Source organism: Triticum urartu, chromosome 1A, assembly GCF_056163025.1.
Source record: "Triticum urartu cultivar PI428250 chromosome 1A, HENAU_Tu73, whole genome shotgun sequence".
NCBI lineage: Eukaryota > Viridiplantae > Streptophyta > Magnoliopsida > Poales > Poaceae > Triticum > Triticum urartu.
In genome coordinates, this window is record NC_141873.1 from 49,336,422 (window position 1) to 49,362,007 (window position 25,586).

At 49.6% G+C, this 25,586-nt stretch overlaps 1 protein-coding gene across 1 annotated transcript in view; it reads left to right on the forward strand.

Moving 5' to 3' along the window:
- Positions 1 to 20,084, forward strand: part of LOC147989883 (uncharacterized) — a 134,007-nt gene extending 113,923 nt beyond the window's left edge. Inside the window, exon 3 of the mRNA XM_087536455.1 lies at positions 19,600 to 20,084. Coding sequence (XP_087392581.1) covers positions 19,600 to 20,084 — 485 coding nt within the window. The remainder of the gene's footprint in view (positions 1 to 19,599) is intronic.
- The last annotated feature ends 5,502 nt before the right edge of the window (positions 20,085 to 25,586 follow it).

Below are 25,586 nucleotides of genomic sequence, written 5' to 3' on the forward strand. Positions count from 1 at the left end.
ACTGAGCTTCAGCGCCTTACTACACCTACCTTTGAGTCAATAACATGTGGACCCGATAGGTGACTGGTCCACATGTAATGCTCCCGTAGGCAGAGGGGCAGTGGGGCCAAGAGGGGTGAGCCGCAGGTCGGGGACGTGTGGTTTCATGGGTTCGAGCGGCGTCGTGGGAATCGCGGGTGGCTGTGGTAGAAACTTGATGCTCGCCGCATTTTAGGTGGCCCACATGTCATGCACACAAAGGCAGAGGGGCGGTGCCGCCGAGAGGGGTGAGGCGCACGTCGGGGGGCGTGGTGCCGTGGGTTGGAGAGGCGTCGTGGGAATCTCGAGATGAAACGTGATGGTTGCCGTAGTTGAACTTCCATGGACAAGTTGTCATGTCTACGGACACATGCACTGCATACCGATCACTGGAAGGAGTAGCAGAGAAAGCTATATGCGGATAAATAGTTCCTTATAGTCAAGCGGACCCATGCTACTACTCTGTTCCAAAGACATGCACACCATCGAAATAGTCCATCTATATCAATATACACTGAGAGGGAATAATCTTTTTACAAGAGGGGAAATAGTTCATCCATCCATAATGCCCTCCTGCTGGTGCAGCCTTTTCTTCTTCTTCTTCTTCTTCTTCTTCTTCTTCTTCTTCTTCTTCTTCTTCTTCTTCTTCTTCTTCTTCTTCTTCTTCTTCTTCTTCTTCTTCTTCTTCTTCTTCTTCTTCTTCTTCTTCTTCTTGTTCTCATTCTCTGTGGGAGACGGCTTCGCAACAAGCTCTTTAGACCTTGCAGCTATCTCAAAACTCACACGGGCATCGAGGGCAGCATATTTTATCCGCTCGTACGTCAAGGGATAATTCTCCCACCCAGATGACCTTAATGCCACCGTCTCGTCACCCTTATGAAGATTTGTACCAAGCACAAAATTTGCTACGTCGAATAGGGATGGTGTCTGTTTATCACAAACTTCTATAGGAATTTTGATTCTGGTTTGTAGGTCAGCGATGCTATTCAAATCAAGGTTGTACGGCTCCAGCTTCTGTTTGTCCCCTTCGATGGCTGCCCCACAGAAGTATACGTCCTCCCGAGACAAGAAATCGTGAAGCTCACCTGGTATGGAGGGTGAGTGTATGATGTGGTACACCAAAACATCATCTTCAAGGCACAACTGAAGGACGGCGGCGCGCTGGATCTTCCCAGGGGCACGCTCCGTGTACTCTGCGTCGAGACCGATGACCCCCGTCTCTACCTTTTCGAGGGAGTTGGATACATTGTTGATCCACTGCCGAACAACCCTTGGGTGGACGGTGACGGTGGCAACTATGCGCATCGAGCCTTCAACGAGGACATGTTGGACGCTAAAAACCTGCATCTCGATCTCTATCACCATTTGGAACCGCTGGAACACAGGGCTATGGTTTGGAGAATTAAGATTAGATGGCTAGTCTAACTGAAGTAGTAGATGATTATTTAAAGAGGTTAAAACAATGTGAACGCAGTGGGGTTTGGATGCAAATGAAGACGAAGGGGAGGTGAAGAAGCCGAGGAGAATCGGTTCCCGATCGAGAAGTAAATGGGAGAAGTGGCGTGTAGGCAGTTGATTAGACGGCTAGGTAGACTAAACGAAAAGGCTATGCGGGTAGACTGATGAGTCGTACCTGTTCGTGTACGTGCCCATCCTTCCTGATAGGTGGGACCTATGCAAACAGATAAAAAATGTGTTGTAGTTTTTTTGAGCGCGTGAGTGGGAGACACAACATTCTCTGGTTAAGGAATACTCCCTCCGTTTAGGTGAGTATAAGTCACCTTATGAAAATCAGGTTTTCCCAAAACCTTTAGGCATGGAGCATTAACTTCCTGCTCGATCCCCTCCCACCATCGTTAGCCAGCGTTCTCTTCCTCTGCTGCCGCGTTCTACCTTTCCATTTTCCCCTTCTCAAGCCTGGAACGATCTGCATGCCGTCCTTGATGCACCAGAACAACCACTGCATGCATCGCGGCAGAGCGTTGATTGGGCATGCACGAGAATTTGGTTCTGCTCGCAATATGGATGATACCTGAACGATGAAGTGAACAGGCATGCTAGCACGGGAGACCTATTTACGCTATACAATACTGGAGTACTCATGTACCTACTACTACTACTACTAGTAGTAGTAGTAGTAGTAGTAGTACTACAACTGTGGTACACACTTGATGGTCAAAATACTATTCATCTGGTCCTCACAGTGAAGTGACAACGCCCTGTGCCTCGCACTAGTCCAGGCGGCGTGTTCGGGTTACCAAAGTCAGCCTCACCCTGTGCATAGTGCAGTCTGTCACCGCCGATGTATAGCACATTGGCACCTCACCTCGTCTCCCTCTCCGCTCCCATAGCACCACTCCATCTTCATCTCCTTCTCCGTCTCCATCTCACTGTGCCCCCGTGTACCGTTGCCTCACTCAACTCCCCCAGTACCACTATTCCCTCGCTAGCCGCTCCAACACCGACATCCTTCTCCCCCGTAAATCAAGCCCCCTTCCAAACTCCACCATGGCCGAACGCGAACCGCGCAGCATCCATATGAGCCGCGATTGGAGCAATCTCCCCAGTGACATCCTCGACCTCTGTTGTTCGTGTATGGATATGTTGAGCGCCCTGCGGCTGGCTACATGCTCGAGGAACATGCACATAACCATCGTCGAAGCGAGGCCTAAGCTTTTCAAGACACCCTGCTTGCTGCTATCTGGTCTTGCGAGATTGGTTCACCATGATACGGAGGCGTGCATGATGCCCCTCGACTTCAATCCGATCTCCACTAGCCGAAACTTCTTTGCAGGTATGTAGTGGGTCGCCGTACATCATTTCCCTCGACATCGACCCGATCACCATCGCCTGAAACTTCTTGGCAGATATGTACTGGGTCGGCATGAAATCCCACTGGATGGCTGCCTTCAGAGAAGACGGTAAAAAGTTGGTGCTCATGAACTTCCAGACCTCCCATGAGATTATCCTTCCTCCGTTGGATTATATAGAGTATTACCATCGCAGTCCAAGTCATCTAGATTACTACGTCAATTGGACGGACCTTGTTTTGCAGAAGATTGTAATCTGCCAAGTGCCCAGACGACATGCGAATTACGCAGACTTCAAGCTAATTGCCTTGTTCGACCGCGGACTCGCCTATCTTTACGTCGGTGCCTTCTTTAGCTGGAGACAACTCAACTCGCAGTGGATCATCGTCAAAGCTGATACACACTTCAGTGATGCTATTGAACACAATGGCATCATCTACGCGATCGACAAAGCAGATGGCATCATGTATTGCTAGGACGGCGCGTGTAAGTTGTTTGCTCTCATGTTAATGATGACGCCATGACACTGTTTGAACTTTTTGTGATGATTGGCATATCTCTGTTTGAGCAGAATTTGAGTAGAACTATGGCAATGTATTAGAGACGCCATAAATCAGCTATATTTGGAATGAGTTAATTCATGCGATTGTGACCATTTCATTACAGCCAATTTGTACCCTGAATAATCAAACGGTTAGGAATATATGGATATTATCCTTATTTTACAGTAATCTATATACTACTACTAAATATGAGTGTGTATCAATGGCCATGTTAGTTTCCTCATTTTCATGATGTAGAAACATGCACCACACTGTTGGTTTCATCTAACCATACATTAGGGAAGTAAATGTGCATATGGAGAACTCTATATTTGGAAGTAGTGAAATACTGCAATGCTTACCATGTGTACATACCTATATTCACCCTTCAGCAATCAATGGCTAGAATAATATCCTCACAAAAAATTTGCCCACAGAACACGAGTATATATATATATATAACAATGCATGGTCTGTTAGTTACCTTGAAGAATTTGTTTTTGAGGACAGAACATGATTACATAACATGCATGCCATCGTAGTTTCCTGTGAAGAATCGATTGTGAGATAACATGAGTATAACCATGCATGGCACTTATATATTTTCGAACCCAGTATACATTTCCATGTATTTTCCTCCGAGTTCCAACAGGGACATATCAATGGTGTTTCTTGCATTATCCTACTCATACTCTGAACAATGCTGATCTTACATTAACAATGTCTGTCCTTTTTGATATGATGCAGTGTCCCTACAGTTACTGCCCTTTGTAATCACACCACCTTTGCCAAAAACTGGGAAGCACAACTGGTTCCTCACTCGATCAGACGACGGCAAAAGACTGATGATCATTCGGACACATGAGCCGGAAAAGTTATATTGCAAAAACCCCACTGTATACAAGCACCGTGTAATACGTGAGTATCAGGACAGTGGTTGTTACATCTATGAGCAGGATACCAGCTTGCTAGGGCCTTCAGGATTTTTTAGTTGGAGGCGGGTAAACAGCCTTGGTTCACACTCTCTGTTTCTTGGACTCAATTATCCGATTAACTAGGAGATCACCGTTGGCAAGGACCTTCATGGAAAACTGTGTCTACACGGCGAGCCCTAGGAGTTCGGGAGCAAACTCCCCTGATTGTCAATGATACATCCTGTAGCCAAAAGAAGGGGAGAATGACAAAGGCATCCGGATTAACTTTGATCCTTGGATGTCTCAATTACGACAGGCAGTGATGTGGTTCGAGCCTTCAGGTAGATAGGTAATTGGCTGTTGCATCGAAAGGGTGGAGTACTGGTGTCTCCGGATCACTGGTCGCTGAAGCGGGGCTGCAAATTATGATGGTGTTGGATCATCTCTTCGAATGACTTTGTTGTCTTTGCTACTGGTTCTGGATGGGTAGTTGAGGGAGTCCTGGATTAGGGGGTGTCCGGATAGCCGAACTATAACCTTTGGCCGGACTCTTGGACTATGAAGATACAAGATTGAAGACTTCGTCCTGTGTCCGGATGGGACTTTCCTAGCGTGGAAGGCAAGCTTGGCAATACGGATATGTAGATCTCCTCCCATTGTAACCGACTCTGTGTAACCCTAGCCCTCTTCGGTTTCTATATAAACCGGAGGGTTTTAGTCTGTAGGACAACATACAATCATACCATAGGCTAGCTTCTAGGGTTTAGCCTCTCTGATCTCGTGGTAGATCTACTCTTGTACTACCCATATCATCAATATTAATCAAGCAGGAGTAGGGTTTTACCTCCATTGAGAGCGCCCGAACCTGGGTAAAAACATCGTGTCCCTTGTCTCCTGTTACCATCCGCCTAGACGCACAGTTTGGGACCCCCTACCCGAGATCCGCTGGTTTTGACACCGACATTGTGCTTTCATTGAGAGTTCCTCTCTGTCGTCACCGTCAGGCCTGATGGCTCCTTCGATCATCGTTGGCGATGTAGTCCAGGGTGAGACTTTTCTCCCCGGACAGATTTTTGTATTCGGTGGCTTTGCACTGCGGGCCAATTCGCTTGGCCATCTGGAGCAGACTGAAAGCTACGCCCCTAGCCATCAGGTCAGGTTTGGAAGCCTAAACTACACGACCTTTATCCACGGAGACTTGATCTTCGACGGATTCGAGCCCTCGCCGAGTGCGCCGCACTGTCCCGATGGGCATGATTTAGCTCTGCCGCCGGACAATGATCAGGAAGTCACACCCGCAGTCGCTCCGGCCTTCAATTCGGAGCCAATCGCGCCATCCATGGACGGGTGGTTGGACCCCGCTATGGAGGCCGCAGTCTCAACGGCGATCGAGCCGGATACCCTTTGCGAGGCCCGTGACTCCAAATGGCCGGACTCCCCTCCGGACTCCGAGCCGCCCGCGCCCCTGCTGATCGAATCCGATTGGGCGCCGATCATGGAGTTTACCGCAGCAGACGTCTTTCAGCACTCACCCTTCGGGGACATACTGAATTCACTAAGATCTCTCTCCCTGTCAGGAGAATCCTGGCCGGATTAGGGCCAACAAGGTTGGGATGCGGATGACGAAGAAATTCGGCGCCCACCCACAACCCACTTCGTAGCTACTGTCGATGATTTAACCGACATGCTCGACTTCGACTCTGAAGACATCGACGGTATGGACGACGATGCAGGAGACGACCAGGAACCAGCGCCTATAGGACACTGGAAAGCCACCTCGTCGTATGACATATACATGGTGGACACACCTAAAGAAGGCAGTGGCGACAGAACGGCGGAGGATGACCCCTCCAAGAAGCAACCTAAGCGCCGGCGTCCGCGGGGCCGATCTATGTCCCGCCAAAGAAAAAATGGTGATTCCGGCACAGGAGATAATAACACTCCGAACAGTGCCGAAGACAACCCCCTCCAGCAAGATTTAGCACAGGAGGATGGAGAAGCCAGCCCTCCTGAGAGAGCGGCAGATAGAGAGGAAGAGGATGATAATCACATGCCTCCCTCCGAAGACGAGGCAAGCCTCGACGACGACGAATTTGTCGTGCCTGAGGATCCCCTCGAGCAAGAGCGCTTTAAACATAGGCTTATGGCTACGGCGAGCAGCCTCAAGAAAAAGCAGCAGTAGCTTAGAGCTGATCAAGACTTGCTAGCCGACAGATGGACTGAAGTCCTTGCGGCTAAGGAATACAAACTCGAACGCCCCTCCAAGAGCTACCCAAAGCGCAGGTTGCTACCTCGATTAGAGGAGGAAGCATCTAAACCCACATCCCCAGCGGCTGACCGGCCACCTCACGGCCGCGACAGAGAGGCCTCTCAGCCCACAAATCAAGCCGCACCCTGGCGTAACACCAAGGCACGGGGAAATGCGTTAGACCTGCGAGATATATTGGAGGACAAAGCAAGGCAAACAAGATCGATCTACGGATCGCGTGGGCGCCCCACGACACGAGACGATAGCCGTCACGCCGGATACATTAAAAGTAAATCCGGTCGGGCCGAACACAATAGACAAAGCTCATTCGAGCTGCGTCGGGATATAGCCCAATACAGAGGTGCCGCACACCCGCTATGCTTCACAGATGAAGTAATGGATCATCAAATCCCAGAGGGTTTTAAACCCATGAATATTGAATCATACGATGGTACGACAGATCCTGCGGTATGGATTGAAGACTATCTCCTTCATATCCACATGGCCCGCGGCGACGATCTACACGCCATCAAATACCTCCCACTCAAGCTTAAAGGACCAGCCCGGCATTGGCTCAACAGCTTGCCAGCAGAATCCATTGGGTGTTGGGAAGATCTGGAAGCCGCATTCCTCGACAACTTCCAGGGCACCTATGTGCGACCACCAGACGCTGATGACCTGAGCCACATAATTCAGCAGTCAGAGGAATCGGCCAGACAATTCTGGACACGGCTCCTAACCAAGAAAAATCAAATCGTCGACTGTCCCAATGCAGAGGCCCTAGCAGCCTTAAAACATAACATCCGCGACGAATGGCTTGCCCGACACCTTGGACAGGAAAAGCCAAAATCGATGGCAGCCCTAACGACACTCATGACCCGCTTTTGTGCGGGAGAAGACAGCTGGTTGGCTCGCAGCAATAACATGTCAAAGAGCCCTGGTAATTCGGATACCAAGGACAGCAATGGCAGATCATGTCGCAATAAGCACAAGAGCCGCATTAACAGCGACAATACGGAGGACACGATAGTCAATGCCGGATTCAAAGGCTCTAAGCCCGGTCAGCAGAAAAAGCCATTCAAAAGAAGCACTCCGGGCCCGTCCAGTTTGGACCGTATACTCGATCGCTCGTGTCAGAGACATGGCACCCCCGACAAGCCAGCCAACCACACCAACAGGGATTGTTGGGTGTTCAAGCAGGCTGGCAAATTAAATGCCGAACAAAAAGACAAGGGGCTACATAGCGATGACGAGGAGGAGCCCCGGCCGCCGAACAACATAGGACAGAAGGGTTTCCCCCCACAAGTGCAAAGGTGAACATGATATACGCAACTCACATCCCCAAGAGGGAGCGGAAGCGTGTGTTAAGGGACGTCTATGCGTTGGAGCCGGTCGCCCCAAAGTTCAACCCATGGTCCTCCTGTCCGATCACTTTCAATCGCAGGGACCACCCCACTAGTATCCGCCATGGCGGATTTGCCGCATTGGTCCTAGACCCAATAATTGACGGATTTCACCTCACTCGAGTCCTCATGGACGGCGGCAGCAGCCTAAACCTGCTTTACCAGGATATGGTGCGCAAAATGGGCATAGATCCCTCAAGGATTAAACCCACAAAAACAACCTTTAAAGGCGTCATCCCAGGCGTAGAGGCCCATTGCACGGGCTCAGTCACACTGGAAGTGGTCTGATAATTTCCGGAGCGAGGAATTAATCTTCGATATAGTCCCGTTCCGTAGTGGATACCATGCACTGCTCGGGCGAACCGCATTTGCAAAATTCAATGCGGTTCCGCACTATGCGTACCTCAAGCTCAAGATGCCAAGACCTCGTGGGGTCATCACAGTCAATGGAAATACAGAACGCTCGCTCCGAATGGAGGAGCACACTGCGGCCCTCGCAGCAGAAGTGCAAAGCAGCCTATCAAGGCAATTCTCCAGTCCGGCGATCAGACGTCCGGACACCATCAAGCATGCTCGAAGTAATCTGCAACAGGACCGCCTGGCATGTTCTGAGCTCGCATAGCAATACGGCCCCTACCCCAGCCCCATCCAAACGGCGGCTCACGTACCATGCGTACACAATTACGCATTAAAAATACCATGGGCACAGGGGAGGGGCACGACTACGGCACACCCCTAAGCGCGGCTTAACCGCACCAGGGGCTCCCTACTTTGTTATTTTTTCTCTCTTCCAGGACTTTATTCTCTGGAAACCCTGTCCGACAATATAATCGCCGAACACACGATGCAAGGACTAGGGGGGCTGGAAGCTACGTCGCATCATGGAACTCTCAGGTGGTCTCTATAACGAGCAAAATACCTGTCTTAAACACCATTCCGCATCCCGCCCCTGGAGGGGGATCTGTCAAATAGTCCCACCTCTTGCTTATCGCACTACTTGTATCGTTCTGCTTTTAATGCAGCTTTTTCGAATAAACAATGCTTACCTTCAGTTTATTATTGCTTTCTCTATTCATTCCTTTTTATGTATATTTGTTCAGTCATGACATTTAGCACCCGTACACTTTGGTACGGCCGATACGCCAGGGGCTCTAGCACCCCATAATACGGCATGAGAAGTCCGAACACTTTCACAAGTGCGGCACTCCGAACTTATAGCATTATATGCATCAACTACGAATCATGTCTTTGGTCAATAGTTGGGTTTGCCCGGCTCCCATGTTTTGGTACCTTACGTTCTGCTATATCGGCTAAGGTAGCACTAGGAGAACTACTGCGATTGTGCCCCGGTTCAGTTGGGCTAAGCACCTCAGTAGAGAAAGCTAAACCTGACTGTCATGATAGGGCGAGAGCTGGTCGCTGTTCGAGAGTTTTTCGAGTCCCTAAAGACTTATGCCGCTTAGGGCGAGGAGTCAGCTTTGTCCGGCCTAGGCGTGTATAGCGCCCCGAATTCGGTCTTCCAAACACTAGGGGCTTCGCCAAAATTTAAAATTATAGAATTCTCTAGCTAAGTGAGAGTGATAACGCATTATAGTCCGATTGCCTTGTTCGTTGTGCTGAGCACCTCCCTCGAAGGACCCAAGAATGGGAAAAAGAGTGCTCAGGTTTATCCCGAACACCCCAGCACTCGTGGCATGGGGGCAGAAGCCGACGACTCGCCATCTCTCAGATTTAATAAACGGCCGCACAGAAGGTAATATTTTAAATTCAAACAAGCGTTGCATAGCGCATATGAACAAAGTTTTCAGCGTATAGGATCACAAATGCGAGTTCACTCAAAAATTACATCCTTGGAACATTCATCCGCCACAAGGTGGGCACCCTTCAGGATGCCCTCATAGTACATCTTGGGGTTGCGATGCTCCTTGCCCTGCGGTGGCCTGTCCTTCACCAGCTTCTCAACGTCCATCTTGCCCCAGTGTACTTTAACACGGGCAAGCACCCTGCGGGCGCCCTCGATGCAGACGGAGCGCTTGATGACTTCAAGCACGGACAGGCATCCGCCAGCCGCCTCACCAGCCCAAAGTAGCTCCCAGGCACGGCCTCTCCAGGCCACAGACGGACTATAAGGCCCTTCATGGCCTGTTCGGCCACCCTGTGGAGCTCGACCATTTGCTTCAGCTGGTCGCTCAAGGGCACCGGGTGTCTGGCCTCAGCATACTGAGACCAGAACACCTTCTCCGTCGAGCTCCCTTCCTCGGCCCGGTAGTAGGTGGCGGCATCTGACATGCCGCGGGGCAAATCTGCGAACGCTCCTGGAGAGCTCCGGACTCGGGTAAGTAAGAAGTAATTGACTTTCACGTGCTTGCTTTGCATAATGAATGTCTTACCCGCCGCTATCTTCTTCCTCGCCTCAATTTCCTGGAGGGATTTTTGGGCTTCGGCCTTGGAAGACTTGGCGCTTTTGAGGGCCGCAGCGAGCTCGGACTCTCGCGTCTTTGAGTCAAGCTCCGAACTCTCGTGTTTCTTCACAAGAGCCTGGAGCTCTTGCTGCACCTCCCCTACCCACGCCTCCTGTTTTCCTCGCTTGGTGCACTCCGTTGCCGCTTTCTCTTCGGCCTCGGACAGCGCTTGCTTCAGGGTCGCCACCTCGGTCGTGGCCCCTGCCATAGTCACGATGATCCTGTCATTTTTTGCAACCACATCTTTTTAACATATACTAACACAAGGTATTACTTACCTTCTTTCTCCTCGAGCTGCTTCTTGGCAAGGCCGAGCTCTTTCTCGGACCGCTTGAGGCTCTGCTTCAACGCATCGACCTCCGCGGTCAGTGCGGCAGAGGTCAGTAGCATAGCCTGCATTCCCATATTGACATATTTATGTTAGACTCCTGTGTTTATTATTAGATCCTCTATTCGGCTTTTCTTCGTGAACACCAAACAGAGCATCAGGGGCTACTGTCTATGCGGTAATATTTTCATATATTTTTACAAACCTCAAAGCCTGTTAGAAGGCTGGCACAGGCTTCAGTCAGGCAGCTTTTGGTGGATTGAACTTTCTGGATCACCGCACTCATAATAGTGCGGTCCTCCTCGTCGATGGAGGCGCCGTTAAGCACCTCCAGCAAGTTATCCGGTGCCTCCGGTTGGACGGAGGTCACCGGCGCGGTAGGCTTGCCCTTCTTAGTAGGGGGCCGCCTGCCGGAGTCCGGAACCACTGAAGGTTCGGGTGCGGTATTTGGCCCAGGGCCGGACATGGAGCCCTTGGGAGCCTTGCTCCTTTTTTGCCCGCAGTCCGAAAGGTCGCCTTGCAGCGCCTCCAGGACCACCTCCCCTTGGCTTGGAACCTTTTGTGACAACACCTTGGCGTTGTCCGTAGGGTGAGGGGCGGAAGCGGTCAGAAGTGAAAAGCTATTCACATCTGACGGGTCCAAGGAACCACTCGACGATATGTCGACTTGGGCTCGGGGCTGGACTACACGATTATATTCGGCGTTAGGAGAAGCGGTGCAATAAAGGAACACTACGAGTCACTCTGGTGTCCAGATACTTATGACTTCGCCAGGGGCTTGGCCCTGGGCGGCCACTCCTCCTCGCTATCGGCGGCGTTGGCAGAGTGGTCCGGAGGAAGGGTTCTTCCCTTCTTGGACCCTCCGGCCTCCCCAGTTGGGGCGGCCTTCCTTTTCTTTTCTCCCCCCATTGGAGGGGGAGAAGCCTCTTGTTCCTCATCCTCGTCTTCATGGGAGGAGTGCGCCTCGGAGTCATCGGACAATGAGTCCGACACCACCTGGCGCCGGGAACTCTTTCAGGTTCCCGTTGCCTTCTTCTCCGGCACCACGTAGGGCGCCGGAACCAGCAGCTCTGCCAAACGGGCATCTGTTGGGCCTTCGGGCAAAGGAGCCAGACAGTCGATCTGTCCGGCCGTCTCCTGCCAGTCCTGTCAAAGGTACGGGAGCTTAGATCCCGCATAGAGTCAAACTATGAAAAACAAGTACCCTGTAATAGGTAAAACAGCTTACCACGCTGGCTTGGCGCTTCGCGCAGAATCCGGGATCCTTGGAAGCGGAAGGGGGATCCTCGGCGCCCTTGAATAGCACCTTCCAGGCATCCTCGTACGTTGTGTCGAAGAGCCTATTCAGAGTTTGGTGCTGGGCCGGGTCGAATTCCCACAAATTGAAAGCCCGTCGTTGACACGGGAGGATCCGGTGGATGAGCATGACCTGGACTACGTTGACAAGTTTTAGCTTCTTGCTCACCATGTTTTGGATACATGTTTGGAGTCTGGTTAGCTCTCCCGAACTACCCCAGGGCAGGCCCTTCTCTTTCCAGGAGGTGAGCCGCGTGGGGATGCCTGATCGGAACTCGGGGGCCGCCGCCCATTCAGGGTCGCGCGGCTCGTTGATGTAGAACCACCCCGATTGCCACCCCTTTATGGTCTCCACGAAGGAGCCCTTGAGCCATGTGACGTTGGGCATCTTGCCCACCATGGCGCCTCCGCACTCCACCTGGCGGCCGCCCACTACCTTCGGCTTGACATTAAAAGTCTTTAGCCATAAGCCGAAGTGGGGCTTGATGTGGAGGAAGGCCTCGCATACGACGATAAATGCTGAGATGTTGAGAATGAAGTTCAGGGCCAAATCATGGAAATCCAGGCCATAGTAGAACATGAGCCCCCGAATGAATGGGTGGAGAGGGAATCCCAGTCCGCGGAGGAAATGGGTGAGGAACACTACCCTCTCATGGGGCCTGGGGGTGGGGATCAGCTGTCCCTCATCTGGGAGCCGGTGCGTGATGTCGTCGGACAAGTATCTGGCTCTCGTCAGCTTCTTGACGTGTCCCTCCATGACGGAGGACACCATCCACCTGCCTCCCTCTCTGAACATGGTTGGATAAGGTTGAGATGGAAATGCGGACTTGGGCGCTGGAGCTCGAGTGTGCAAGAATGGATGAGCAAAGGAGGAAGAAGGCATGGATGAAAGGGTGAATCCTTATCCCTTTATATGGGCGGACGAAACTATGCATCCCCACCAGCCTGGTAAAACTCGCTTATCCCCCAAGCACCGTAATCAATGGCGCGTTTGGGTTACCCATGCCCGTATTGATGAGAATCCCGTGATAAGGGGACACGATCTCTGCTTCGACAAGACGTGCCAAGGAAACCACCTCGCAAAACGCGCTGAGGTGGGACAGTAAAAACGATTCGAGTAAAGGCTTGGCTGTGGTGTGATGTCACGCCACAGAATACGTCAGCAGATTAGATTTGTGAAAATGTTACTCTCTCTACAGTGGTATGTGGAACTTGTTTTGCAGATCCGGACACGATCCTCGTGTTCAAAATCTTCTATGGAGTATTCGAAGGAGGAACCCGCCTTGCAATGCCGAAGACAATCTGCGCGCCGGACTCGTCGTCATTGAAGCCTGGTTCAAGGTCTACCGAGGGAGTCCTGGATTAGGGGGTGTCCGGATAGCCGGACTATAACCTTTGGCCGGACTCTTGGACTATGAAGATACAAGATTGAAGACTTCGTCCCGTGTCCGGATGGGACTTTCCTTGGCGTGGAAGGCAAGCTTGGCAATACGGATATGTAGATCTCCTCCCATTGTAACCGACTTTGTGTAACCCTAGCCCTCTTCGGTGTCTATATAAACCGGAGGGTTTTAGTCCGTAGGACAACATACAATCATACCATAGGCTAGCTTCTAGGGTTTAGCCTCTCTGATCTCGTGGTAGATCTACTCTTGTACTACCCATATCATCAATATTAATCAAGCAAGAGTAGGGTTTTACCTCCATCGAGAGGGCCCGATCCTGGGTAAAAACATCGTGTCCCTTGTCTCCTGTTACCATCCGCCTAGACGCACAGTTCGGGACCCCCTACCCAAGATCCGCCGGTTTTGGCACTAACAGTAGTTCTTTCTTTTGTTATGCATATTCCTTGTCATTTGGTCATCCTCGTCTATGTCACTCTTACTATGTAATAGTTGCTTCTGTTTAGAATGTCATTCTCGTCTGGATCACGAGAGTCTGAGCGCTGTAGATGGGTGCGTTTTGGTGGTGTAGCAAGACTTCTTATGAACTATCATGTCTTGCTGTTTATGTCAGTAGTAGTCACTAATCAGTGTTTGAATGTTGTATATATATCGTTGTTTCGAACTGTTTATTGTCTCGAACTACTGGTGGGCTAAATGAGGGCATCACCATTCTCCAGTGTTAAGAGTATATCTCCTTTTTTTAAGTTATATAATTTGAGCTCAGTGTCTTTTCGATGATGTACACTTGTTTGGGCCAGTGAGGTGTCGTTGAATATGGGCCGGGTACTAACGCAATGCCAAACAGGTCAATTATGACTCTCAGGCCGGGCTCTCCAAAAAAGAAATAATAAGGACTCTTAGGCCGACATGTGGGCACCACCGGTGTTTTCGTGCGCTTGCGCGCCGAGAGCATATTGGCGCGTGCTCGAAATTCATGCTACCTTTTCATCCCTAGTCTCCCGCCCCTCCCCCACCTTTGGAATCTCGATTCCTACTCCAGTTCCCCCAAATCCCCCTCCTGTACTCCCTGTACTCAAGTGCACTATCATGTCGCCGATCAATGCGGATCTCCGAGCCGGAGATCCTGAGGTCCGTCCTGGCTTCGGTCGCGGCGTGCTATCGCTCAACAGTGGCATGGCGGCGCATGACGACCAGTTTGCCGGCAAAGTGCTGATGGTAACCATCAACGGCGATCGGCCTCCCGTCTTGCCGGATGACCTTGTCAAAGCTCTTGGCATTGCGCACGACATCCAAATAAGTGACTTGCTCGTCGAAGTCTGTCCGCCACCGGCTGATTTCTTCGTCAGGTTCCGGACAACTTTCGACTGCAGTCGTGTGTTCGAATCTTCCCGGTGTTTGTTCTGCGATGGCGCGCTGGTGTGCTTTGATTGGTGGCACCCAGGATGGGGCTCGATGCCCTCTGAGCTTGAGTTTTTAACAAAGCTTACCTTCCACGGCATGCCTCGACGTGCTTGGAACAGCGAGTCCATGAACGAGCTTATCAACGACCTTGAAGGTGAGCTCGTAAGTATGTTTGTTCCTCCAGACAGCTGGGCTCTGACGGTTATGGCATGGATGAAGAAGCCGTCCACCATACCGAAGGTGATTGGTGTTGAGATACCGGTGCAGGAACCGGGGTTGTACTATTCGTCGCCACCAAGGCCGCCGCGGACCACGTTAGGGATGTACCTGTATCGAGTGTTCATGCATGTCAAAGAAGTGGTCAATCCATCAATCGAAGTCCTGCCGCCGCCGCTGGTGCCAGGGTCCGTCGACGACGTCCATTACAGGAGTCAACGTCAGACTTTCCCCGTGTTGCTCAGAACGATGGGTGGCACAGGGCCTACTCCATCGCGCGATGGAGGCCACTGCTTCTTTGGGAGAAGAGGCAGGGCTGGCTGCCTGGATGTACTCTAATTTGAGGTAACAGCTGAATCTTGTCTGATACTAGTTAAATCCGAGCTATGGGTGTGAAGCACTGATATGCCAGTACATTTGATTGTGACCTGTTCTAATTTTGTACCTGACCTTTTTTTAGAAAGGGCTGTACGTCAACTTAATGTGCTAGCAGAACTTATTGTGTTGTCTATCTGTTTTCTTTGCACAACATTCAAGATATTTCCCCTTCATTGATAAAGACGATGAACCGTTATGTACGACTTCGTTGGTTTCAACATAGCCCTTCCCGTAGCGATCCACTGCTTCCATCCTGATTATGCCGCCTACGTGAAATTTTTGTATGCAAGTTCAGTGTGCTATGATGTTCTATATGATTGTGTCAACTATATAAGTTTTTACTGAGCATCAGCAATGCATATGGCTGAAAGATGTATTTACGAGCATCGGCCGATGGGTCTCTCTCTCTCTCTCACACACACACACGCACAAGTGGGACCCGTTGAATTATTTATTTGCTCGTGACAGCTTTTAGTTAGGTTCCACTATAATCTAACCTTTTTCTTAAATTATTAATTGAGCTCAGTGACTTCAAAAAGTTGTACAAAAGCCTTATTTGGGCCTTTCCGGCGTCGCTGAATGTGGGATGAGTAACCATGTTAGGTTGTACTGTACTACACAGGCCTTTTTTCGCTATTTTTTTAAATAGTACATTTTTTTTATTAATTTTCATAAATATTATGCTGGGTAAATTTTTTTCAAAAATAATACACCATCGGCCCGCTGCAGGCCGACTGGGCCTAGTCAGCCCACAGCAGGCCGATTGGATTCCAGTCGGCCTACAGCTGGCCGATTGGCCCCTGTCGGCCCACTATGGGCTGATTGGGTCCTGTCGGCCCACTGTGGGCCGACTAAAGCTAATTGGCTCACTATGGGCTAATTGTTTTTGCAAAAGTGTTAATCATGTATTTAAAAAATATGTGTATTGTGACCTCCTCCGCTCGCTGTGGGCCCACTGTTGACTAAAAAATATGTTTTAAAAAGTGTTAATCATGTATTTAAAAATTGTTAAATGTGTGTATAAAAATTGTTCCTTATCTATACAAAAAAAATTAAATGTGTGTATAAAAAATAGCTTTTTTTCAACATTAGCAATGCAACTGGGCCGACAGTTGTACACAATATCCGGGTCAACTTGTTATTCTCTGCCCCGCTGGGCTGCAAACTTTCCTAGAAGGTATGCATTAGGCTTAACAAGAAAATGGACTTGAAGAAATAATAAATGGGATGTAATTATAATAACTGGACAGTTACTATGCACCAAACACGTAATTAGTTTGAAAAATATATTATTTTTGGAATTTGAAAATTTTAATTTCATTACATGTTGCGCGTGCAATATTTCGTTGGATTTTAACGTAATACAACTTTATTTTGAAATTATATTTAACCTGACTAGAAATTTTGGATAAAAATATTTCGGATCCCATCAAAATGTGGGAATTTTTTTTGAATTCTGTTTTGAGCGGTTGTTTGAAATTATTAATCCTTGTCCTTGCTAGAAGTTGGGCTGTACTTTTAACAAACTGTAAATGGGCTGTAGTAAATTCCATTAGAATTAAAAAATGGGTTGTACATTCTTACAAATCGCAAATGGGCTATATGTTCTCTGCTAAATCCGAGTTGTGGGCCTACTAAGTTGACGCGTACCAAGAACTTTGTTAACTTAGTCAATATAAATGATTCTAGCTGCAGTGATCATACGATGTCCATCCAACGGCCGTAGTGCTTATTCAACCTCTGGTCTTCTTGCTCCAGCCGCCCAAAGTAGCGCCGGTCGTGTCGCGTGCTCCTGCCTCCCGTGGCCGGCTGTGATGTCGCGGAGGCCTCACCGTCCCGTACTAATCCCACCGCTGGCCAGGCCATCCCTCTACTCACCCACACCCCCTGTTATTCTGCAGCGACGGCAGCCTCACACCGCAGCCGAACCAGTGAACCATCGTACTCCTCTCCGCACAGGCTTCCACTGTTGCGTCTTCCCCGGCTCTGCGTCGTCCCCTTCCTAGGCCTCGCCGTCGTCTAGACCACCGCCCTGGTGCTCTCAGTGCGGCGTGGTCAACGTGGTCAACGACCGACTTCCATTGGAAGAGTACTATATGTGGAGAGGCTAGCAGCTGGGTCCACGGCAGCCGCAAGGATGTGCCTCCTTATTACGCGCAAAATAATTATTCCTCCACCTGACAGCGGGGACCCACCAGATGGGCCACCGTATTTCGCGAAAAAAATGATTCGCCCCCTGACTGTTGGGACCCACAAGCTACATCTTCACACGCAAGGAAGTGTGTCCAAAAAAACGATTCACCCCCCTGACTGCTGGGACCCACCAGCTACATCTTCGCACGCAAGGAAGTGCGTCCGGGCAAGAAAAAAACGATTCGCCCCCTGACTGCTGGTACCCACCAACTACATCTTCACAGGCAAGGAAGTGCCTGACAGTCGGGACCCACCTGGTCGAAGCGTACGTAGCGTTGTCATTCTAGTCGTGAACGTGTACGTACATACTGGTCGATGTAGAGGCGTGCACGTGTCGTAGTAGAGGCGTGCACGAAGCATGTACACGTCCGTACAGCGGCCAGGGTGCAAGAAAGAAAATACCGCCACGTATGTGTACATACGGGCGGGGTCTTGAACGCCTACTCGCGCATACGTATGGCGAGGGCTCGTGTACATGGCTGGGTCGGAACGGAGAAACAGCGTCGTCGTCGTGTTCATGGGGAGGCAACGGAATGCGTGGTCATGTCCATCGGGAGGGCTTGGACGGAACAGGCGATGGAAACGAGGCCTGGCGTACCGCAGAACGGTGGAAACAGCCATGTGTTCGACCGGCCACGTTCAAAACGGGATCATGTTTATCAGGAGGGGTCTGGCGTACCGCAAAATGGAGGAAACGGACCTCCTACGGTCGAAACGGGGGTCCTCTTGATCGGGAGGGGTGTGGCGTACCGCAAAATGGAGGAAACGGACCTCCTACGGTCGAAACGGGGGTCCTGTTGATCGGGAGGAGTGTGGCGTACCGCAAAACGGAGGAAACGGACTTGTGTTGGAGCGCTACGGTCGAAATGGGGGTCATGTTCATCGGGAGGGGTGTGGCGTACCACAAAACGGGACTCCACGGGATATTGTTCATCTCCATCGTCGACCTCCTCCAGCCTCCACGGGCTCCTGTTCATCCAACCTCCACGGGCTCCTGTTCATCCAGCCTCCACCGCGCGCTACTCCACCGGCTACTGTTCAACCACCCCTCCACCGTCTACTGTTCATCCACCCCTCCACACCACGGGGTCCTGTTCAACCACCTCTCCACGGGCACCCCTCCACCGTCTACTGTTCATCCAGCCCTCCACACCACGGGGTCCTGTTCAACCACCCCTCCACGGGGACCCCTCCACCGTCTACTGTTCATCCAGCCCTCCACACCACGGGGTCCTGTTCATCCACCCCTCCACGGGCACCCCTCCACCGTCTACTGTTCATCCAGCCCTCCACCAGACCATAGGGTCCTGTTCATCCAGAGGAAACGCCACCACTCACTGTGCATCCAAACCCCCCCCCCCCCGCAATGCTCACTATTCATCCCATCGATCGGCTTCAGTTAGCAGCAGTAGCGAAGAAATCGCTCGATCGGGTTCAGTTAACAGCCATCGATCGATCGCTCGGGTTCAATAACGCGTAGCCTGCAGTGCAATCGCTCGGGTTCAGTTAGAGCCCAACGCCTCGCTCGGGTTCAGTTAGAGCCAACGCCTCGCACACACGCGCGTACATGTACGAGAGAAACGCGCATCGCTCAGCCCCCGACCTCCCACTGTAACCGGGAACTCCCCGAAATTTTCCTCGCCCTCGCTTCTACCACGGTTATTTCCGTCATGGATGGCCCAAAGAATGTCATGCAGCTGCGTCTCTAGCCCGCCCAGGACAAAAAGCCCATTTTCTGTCATGATTTTTGTCATAGAAGTAGGAGCCCACCACATCTATGATGATACCGGGTTTTGTCACAATTATCGTCATAGAAGTGCCATATGTATGACAGAAAAAATTTCGTTCGGCCCAAAATGTCACGGATGTGTCTTTTTTTTGTAGTGTTGGTCTTAAAACTTGAAGGTACTGATTAATCCCTCTTATTTCTGTCGACTGCCAAGTCTAATTATTCCGTCGACTCACCATTCACTCGACTGTGTAGAATTTTGCCAAGACTTTGAAGCAGAAACTGGGAGGGTCGAGACGGGTCTTGATCCCATAAACTGTCCGGTCAAGGATGATGTTGCAATGAATGTGCTGCGGTTGGAATCTCGTATGGACAGCGTGGTTGCTTATCTTGCACGCCTGAAAGGTGCGATGACTCGGGTTGATGCTGAACTCTGGCCCCAGGCGAAACTGTCTCAAGATCTTGAGTCCCTGATGGCTCGACTGAATCAAATCCCCGAGCGAGTGCAAGAATGGAAGAAGTCATCCGCTTGCTGTGGCGCTGATGTCGTGTTGTCCTTGGTCCGAGTGCATTGCAAGGACGTCAAAGAAGACAAGCTGGCGGAACTCAAGGTTGCTAACACGAAGAAGCACACTTTCCAGTCTTTCATGGACACCTTCCTTGATGCCGCCACTCATATTGCAGACAGCATTGACCTTGACAGTTTCTGCGACCCGGCCAGTCCTTCCCCTGATGCGTGACCGAAAAACATTATGCTTCACCCTTATTTGCCTCGGAATGCTGAGTGATTTTGTAACCGTTAAACTTCTTCAGGCTTGATGCTCAAATACTTTTGATCCGTCATCCGTAACTTTAGGATTTATCCGAACTTGGTTTGCTTCCGAATATGCTTGCGTTTGTCTTCGAGTGGACTTTGTTCTTTACTCGGAATAATCTTTGTGCTTTGAGATGCAGCTCTGAGGTGGAGACTCCAGTCGACCTGTACTTCATCGTCCTTGCAGGTAGGGATGGAGCACGCCTTGCAGTCGACCTGCACCTCGTCGTCCTTGCGGATGGGGATGGAGCGTACATTGTATTTGTGGCGTAGCTCCAAAGGAGGAGGTTGCAGTCGACCTGCACCTCGTCGTCCTTGCAGATAGGGATGGAGCGCACATTGTATTTGTGGCGTACCTCCGAAGGAGAAGGTTGCAGTCGACCTGCACCTCGTCGTCCTTGCGGATAGGGATGTGTTTCAAACTTAGGCGAGTACTGGACTGCAGCTAAGCCCCCCGAGTGGGAGGATTGCTCACTACTCGGTAGGATTTCTTTCAAACTTAGGCGAGTACTGGACTGCAGCTAAGCCCCCCGAGTGGGAGGACTGGTCACCACTCGGTAGGATTTCTTGAACTTAGGCGAGTACTTGGACTACAGCTAAGCCCCCGAGTGGGAGGATTGCTCTCCACTAGGTGGGATTTCTTGAACTTAGGCGAGTACTTGGACTGCAGCTAAGCCCCCGAGTGGGAGGATTGCTCTCCACTCGGTAGGATTTTTCAAACTTAGGCGAGTACTAGACTGTAGCTAAGCCCTCGAGTGGGAGGATTGCTCTCCACTCGGTAGGATTTTTCAAACTTAGGCGAGTACTTGTCTGCAGCTAAGCCTCCGAGTGGGAGGCTTGCTCACCACTTGGTAGGATTTTTCAAACTTAGGCGAGTACTGGACTGCAGCTAAGCCTCCGAGTGGGAGGGTTGCTCACCACTCGGTAGGATTTTTCAAACTTAGGCGAGTACTGGACTGCAACTAAGCCTCTGAGTGAAAGGCTTGCTCACCACTCGGTAGGATTTTTTAAACTTAGGCGAGTACTGGACTGCAGCTAAGCCTTCGAGTAGGAGGGTTGCTCACCACTCGATAGGATTTTTCAAACTTAGGCGAGTACTGGACTACAGCTAAGCCTCCGAGTGGGAGGCTTGCTCACCACTCGGTAGGATTTTTCAAACTTAGGCAAGTACTGGACTGCAGCTAAGCCTCTGAGTGAAAGGCTTGCTCACCACTCGGTAGGATTTTTTAAACTTAGGCGAGTACTTGGACTGCAGCTAAGCCCCCGAGTGAGAGGCTTGCTCACCACTCGGTAGGATTTTTCGAACTTAGGTGAAACGGATTCGCAGCTAAGCCCCCGAGCGAGAGGCTTGCTCACCACTCGGTAGGATTTTTCAGACTTGGGCAAAACGGATTCGCAGCAAAGTCACCCACTAGGGGATTTCAAACGGAAACAAAAGCAACAACAATCGTTTAGAAAGATTATAAAGCTCTTGTCTTTGATAAATAAACTACAAAGGTATTTCTTATTACATCTCATCCAAGTGAGTACTTAAGTATAAAAGGGGCGGAGCAGCTCCGCATTCCAAGCTCGTGGCTCGTCTTTCTGATGCTCGACATTGTAAAGATGGTATGCTCCATTGTGGAGAACTCTGGTGATAATGAAGGGGCCTTCCCAAGCAGGGGCGAGCTTGTGTGGCTTCTGTTGATCCACTCGAAGAACCAAGTCTCCCTCTTGAAAGGCTCGACCCCTCACGTTTCTGGCGTGGAATCGACGCAAGTCTTGTTGATAAATGGTCGACCGGATCAATGCCATCTCTCTTTCCTCCTTTAAGAGATCAACTGAATCCTGTCGGGCCTGTTCTGCTTCCTCTTCAAAGAAGAGCTCGACTCGAGGTGTGTTGTGGACAAGGTCACTTGGCAGAACTGCTTCGGCTCCATAGGGAGTTCGTCCGGTCGACCGATTGGGAGTTGCCCTCAAACCCCAAAGGACTAATGGAAGTTCATCGACCCAGGCGCCTGCTGCGTGTTTGAGATCACGCATCAGTCGGGGTTTCAGTCCCTTGATAATTAGGCCATTATCTCTTTCTGCTTGTCCATTCGACTGCGGGTGAGCGACTGAAGCATAGTCGACTCGTGTGCCTTGAGAAGCGCAGAAAGCTCTAAACTCATCAGAATCGAAGTTCGACCCGTTGTCAGTGATGATGCTGTGTGGAACTCCATATCTGAATGTCAATTCTCTAATGAAGCTGACAGCGGTGCTGGCTTCAAGATTCTTGATAGGTTTAGCTTCAATCCATTTGGTAAAATTGCCAACTACCACAAGCACATGAGTGAAGCCGCTCCTACCAGTTCTCAGTGGTCCAACCATATCAAATCCCCAAACAGCAAAGGGCCAGATGAGGGGAATGGTCTTCAGGGCTCACGCTGGCTTGTGAGACATATCAGAGTAAAACTGGCAACCTTCACATCTGTCGACTATATCTTTCGCCATTTCATTTGCTCATGGCCAATAAAATCCGGCTTGGTATGCTTTAGCCACAATGGCCCGAGAGGACGCATGGTGACCACAGGTCCCCGAGTGGATGTCGTTGAGGATCATTCGACCTTCTTCTGGCGTTATGCATTTCTGACTGATCCCAGTCACACTTTCCCTGAACAATTGTCCCCTTATCATAGTAAAGGCTTTGGATCAACGGACGATCTGTCGAGCCTCTTCTTCATCCTCTGGGAGTTCCTTCCTAAGGATGTACGCGATGTAAGGCACTGTCCAGTCAGGAGTGATGACCAAAACCTCCATGATTAGGTCGACCACGGCTGGGACCTCGACTTCAGTCGGATCTATGGCGCTCTTAGGCTGCGGGGGCTCTTCAGTGAAAGGATCTTCCTGAACTGACAGTGTGTAAATGTGTTCCAAAAACACATTGCTGGGAATGGCTTCTCTCTTGGAACCTATCTTCGCCAAATCATCGGTGCTACCTCTTGAGCTTGCGTTGGTTTTCCCCGAAGAGGAGAGGATGATGCAGCAGAGTAGCGTAAGTATTTCCCTCAGTTTTTGAGAACCAAGGTATCAATCCAGTAGGAGGCCATGCTCAAGTCCCACGTACCTGCACAAAACGATAGCTACTTGCAACCAACACGATTAGGGGTTGTCAATCCCTTCACGGTCACTTACGAGAGTGAGATCTGATAGATAGTATTTTTGGTATTTTTGATATAGAGATGCAAAGTAAAAAGTAAAAGGCAAAGTAAAAAGAAAAGCAAAATTAAAGTGATGGAGATTGATATGATGAGAATAGACCCGGGGCCATAGGTTTCACTAGTGGCTTCTCTCAAGAGCATAAGTATTCTACGGTGGGTGAACAAATTACTGTTGAGCAATTGACAGAATTGAGCATAGTTATGAGAATATCTAGGCATGATCATGTATATAGGCATCACGTACGTGACAAGTAGACCGAAATGATTCTGCATCTACTACTATTACTCCACTCATCGACCGCTATCCAGCATGCATCTAGAGTATTAAGTTAAAAACAGAGTAACGCTTTAAGCAAGATGACATGATGTAGAGAGATAAATTCATGCAATATGAAATAAACCCCATCTTGTTATCCTCGATGGCAATGATACGATACGTGCCTTGCTGCCCCTTCTGTCGCTGGGAAAGGACACCGCAAGATCGAACCCAAAGCTAAGCACTTCTCCCATGGCAAGAAAAACCAATCTAGTAGGCCAAACCAAACTGAAAATTCGAAGAGACTTGCAAAGATAACCAATCATACATAAAAGAATTCAGAGAAGATTCAAATATTATTCATAGATAGACTTGATCATAAACCCACAATTCATCGGTCTCAACAAACACACAGCAAAAAGAAGATTACATCGAATAGATCTCCACGAGAGAGGGGGAGAACTTTGTATTGAGATCCAAAAAGAGAGAAGAAGCCATCTAGCTACTAACTATGGACCCGAAGGTCTGAGGTAAACTAATCACACTTCATTGGAGAGGCTATGATGATGTAGAAGCCCTCCGTGATGACGGCCCTCTCCGGCGGAGCTCCGGAACAGACCCCAAGATGGGATCTCGTGGATACAGAATGTTGCGGTGGTGGAATTAGGTTTTTGGCTCCGTCTTTGTTCGTTTGGGGGTACGTAGGTATATATAGGAGGAAGAAGTACGTCGGTGGAGCTTCGAGGGGCCCACGAGGCAGGGGCGCGCCATAGGGAGGGCGCCCCCCACCCTCATGACCGCCTCTCTGATGCCTTGGCGTAGGGTCCAAGTCTCCTGGGTCATATTCGGTGAGAAAATCACGTTCCAGAAAGGTTTATTCCTTTCGGACTCCGTTTGATATTCCGTTTAAGTGAAGCATGAGAGATAAATAGTTTCTTTAAAACAAACCACCACCGTGCTCTAAAAGATCTAAGTGAAGCACATAGAGCAAAATTATAACGCTCAAAAGATATAAGTGAAGCACATAGAGCAAAACTACATAGCTCAAAAGATGTAAGTGAAGCACATAGAGTATTCTATCAAATTCCAATTCATGTATGGCTCTCTCAAAAGGTGTGTACAGAAAGGATGATTGTGGCACACTAACAAACAAAGACACAAATAATACAAGACGCTCCAAGCAAAACACATATCATGTTGGTGAATAAAAATATAGCTCCAAGTAAATTACCGATGGAAGTGGACGAAAGAGGGGATGCCTTCTGGGGCATCCCCAAGCTTTGACTTTTTGGTGTCCTTGGATTATCTTGGGGGTGCCATGGGCATCCCCAAGCTTAGGCTCTTGCCACTTCTTGTTCCATAATCCATCAAAAGAATTCACCCAAAACTTGAAAACTTCACAACACAAAACTCAATAGAAATCTCATGAGCTCTGTTAGAGAAAGAAAACAAAAGACCACTTCAAGGTACTGTAATGAACTCATTATTTATTTATATTGGTGTTAAACCTACTTTATTCCAACTTCTCTATGGATTATAAACTATTTTACTAGCCATAGATTCATCAAAATAAGCAAACAACACACAAAAAACAGAATCTGTCAAAAACAGAACAGTCTGTAGTAATCTGTAACTAACGCAAACTTCTGGAACCAAAAAATTCTACCAAAATTAGACGGCCTAGAAAATTTGTTTATTGATCAGAAGCAATTGGAATCAGTATTTTATCACGTTCTGATGATTTTTAATAATTCGGGCACTGAACGCAAAGTTTCTGGAAATTACAGCAAGATCAAATAACTATCATCCAAGAAGATCCAATAGGTCTAACTTGGCACAAACACTAACTTAAACACAAAACCACATCCAAACAGAAGGTAGATGGGTTATTTATTCCCTAACAGAAGAAAAACACAAAAAAAAACTGAAAATAAAATTGGGTTGCCTCCCAACAAGCGCTATCATTTAGCGCCCCTAGCTAGGCATAAAAGCG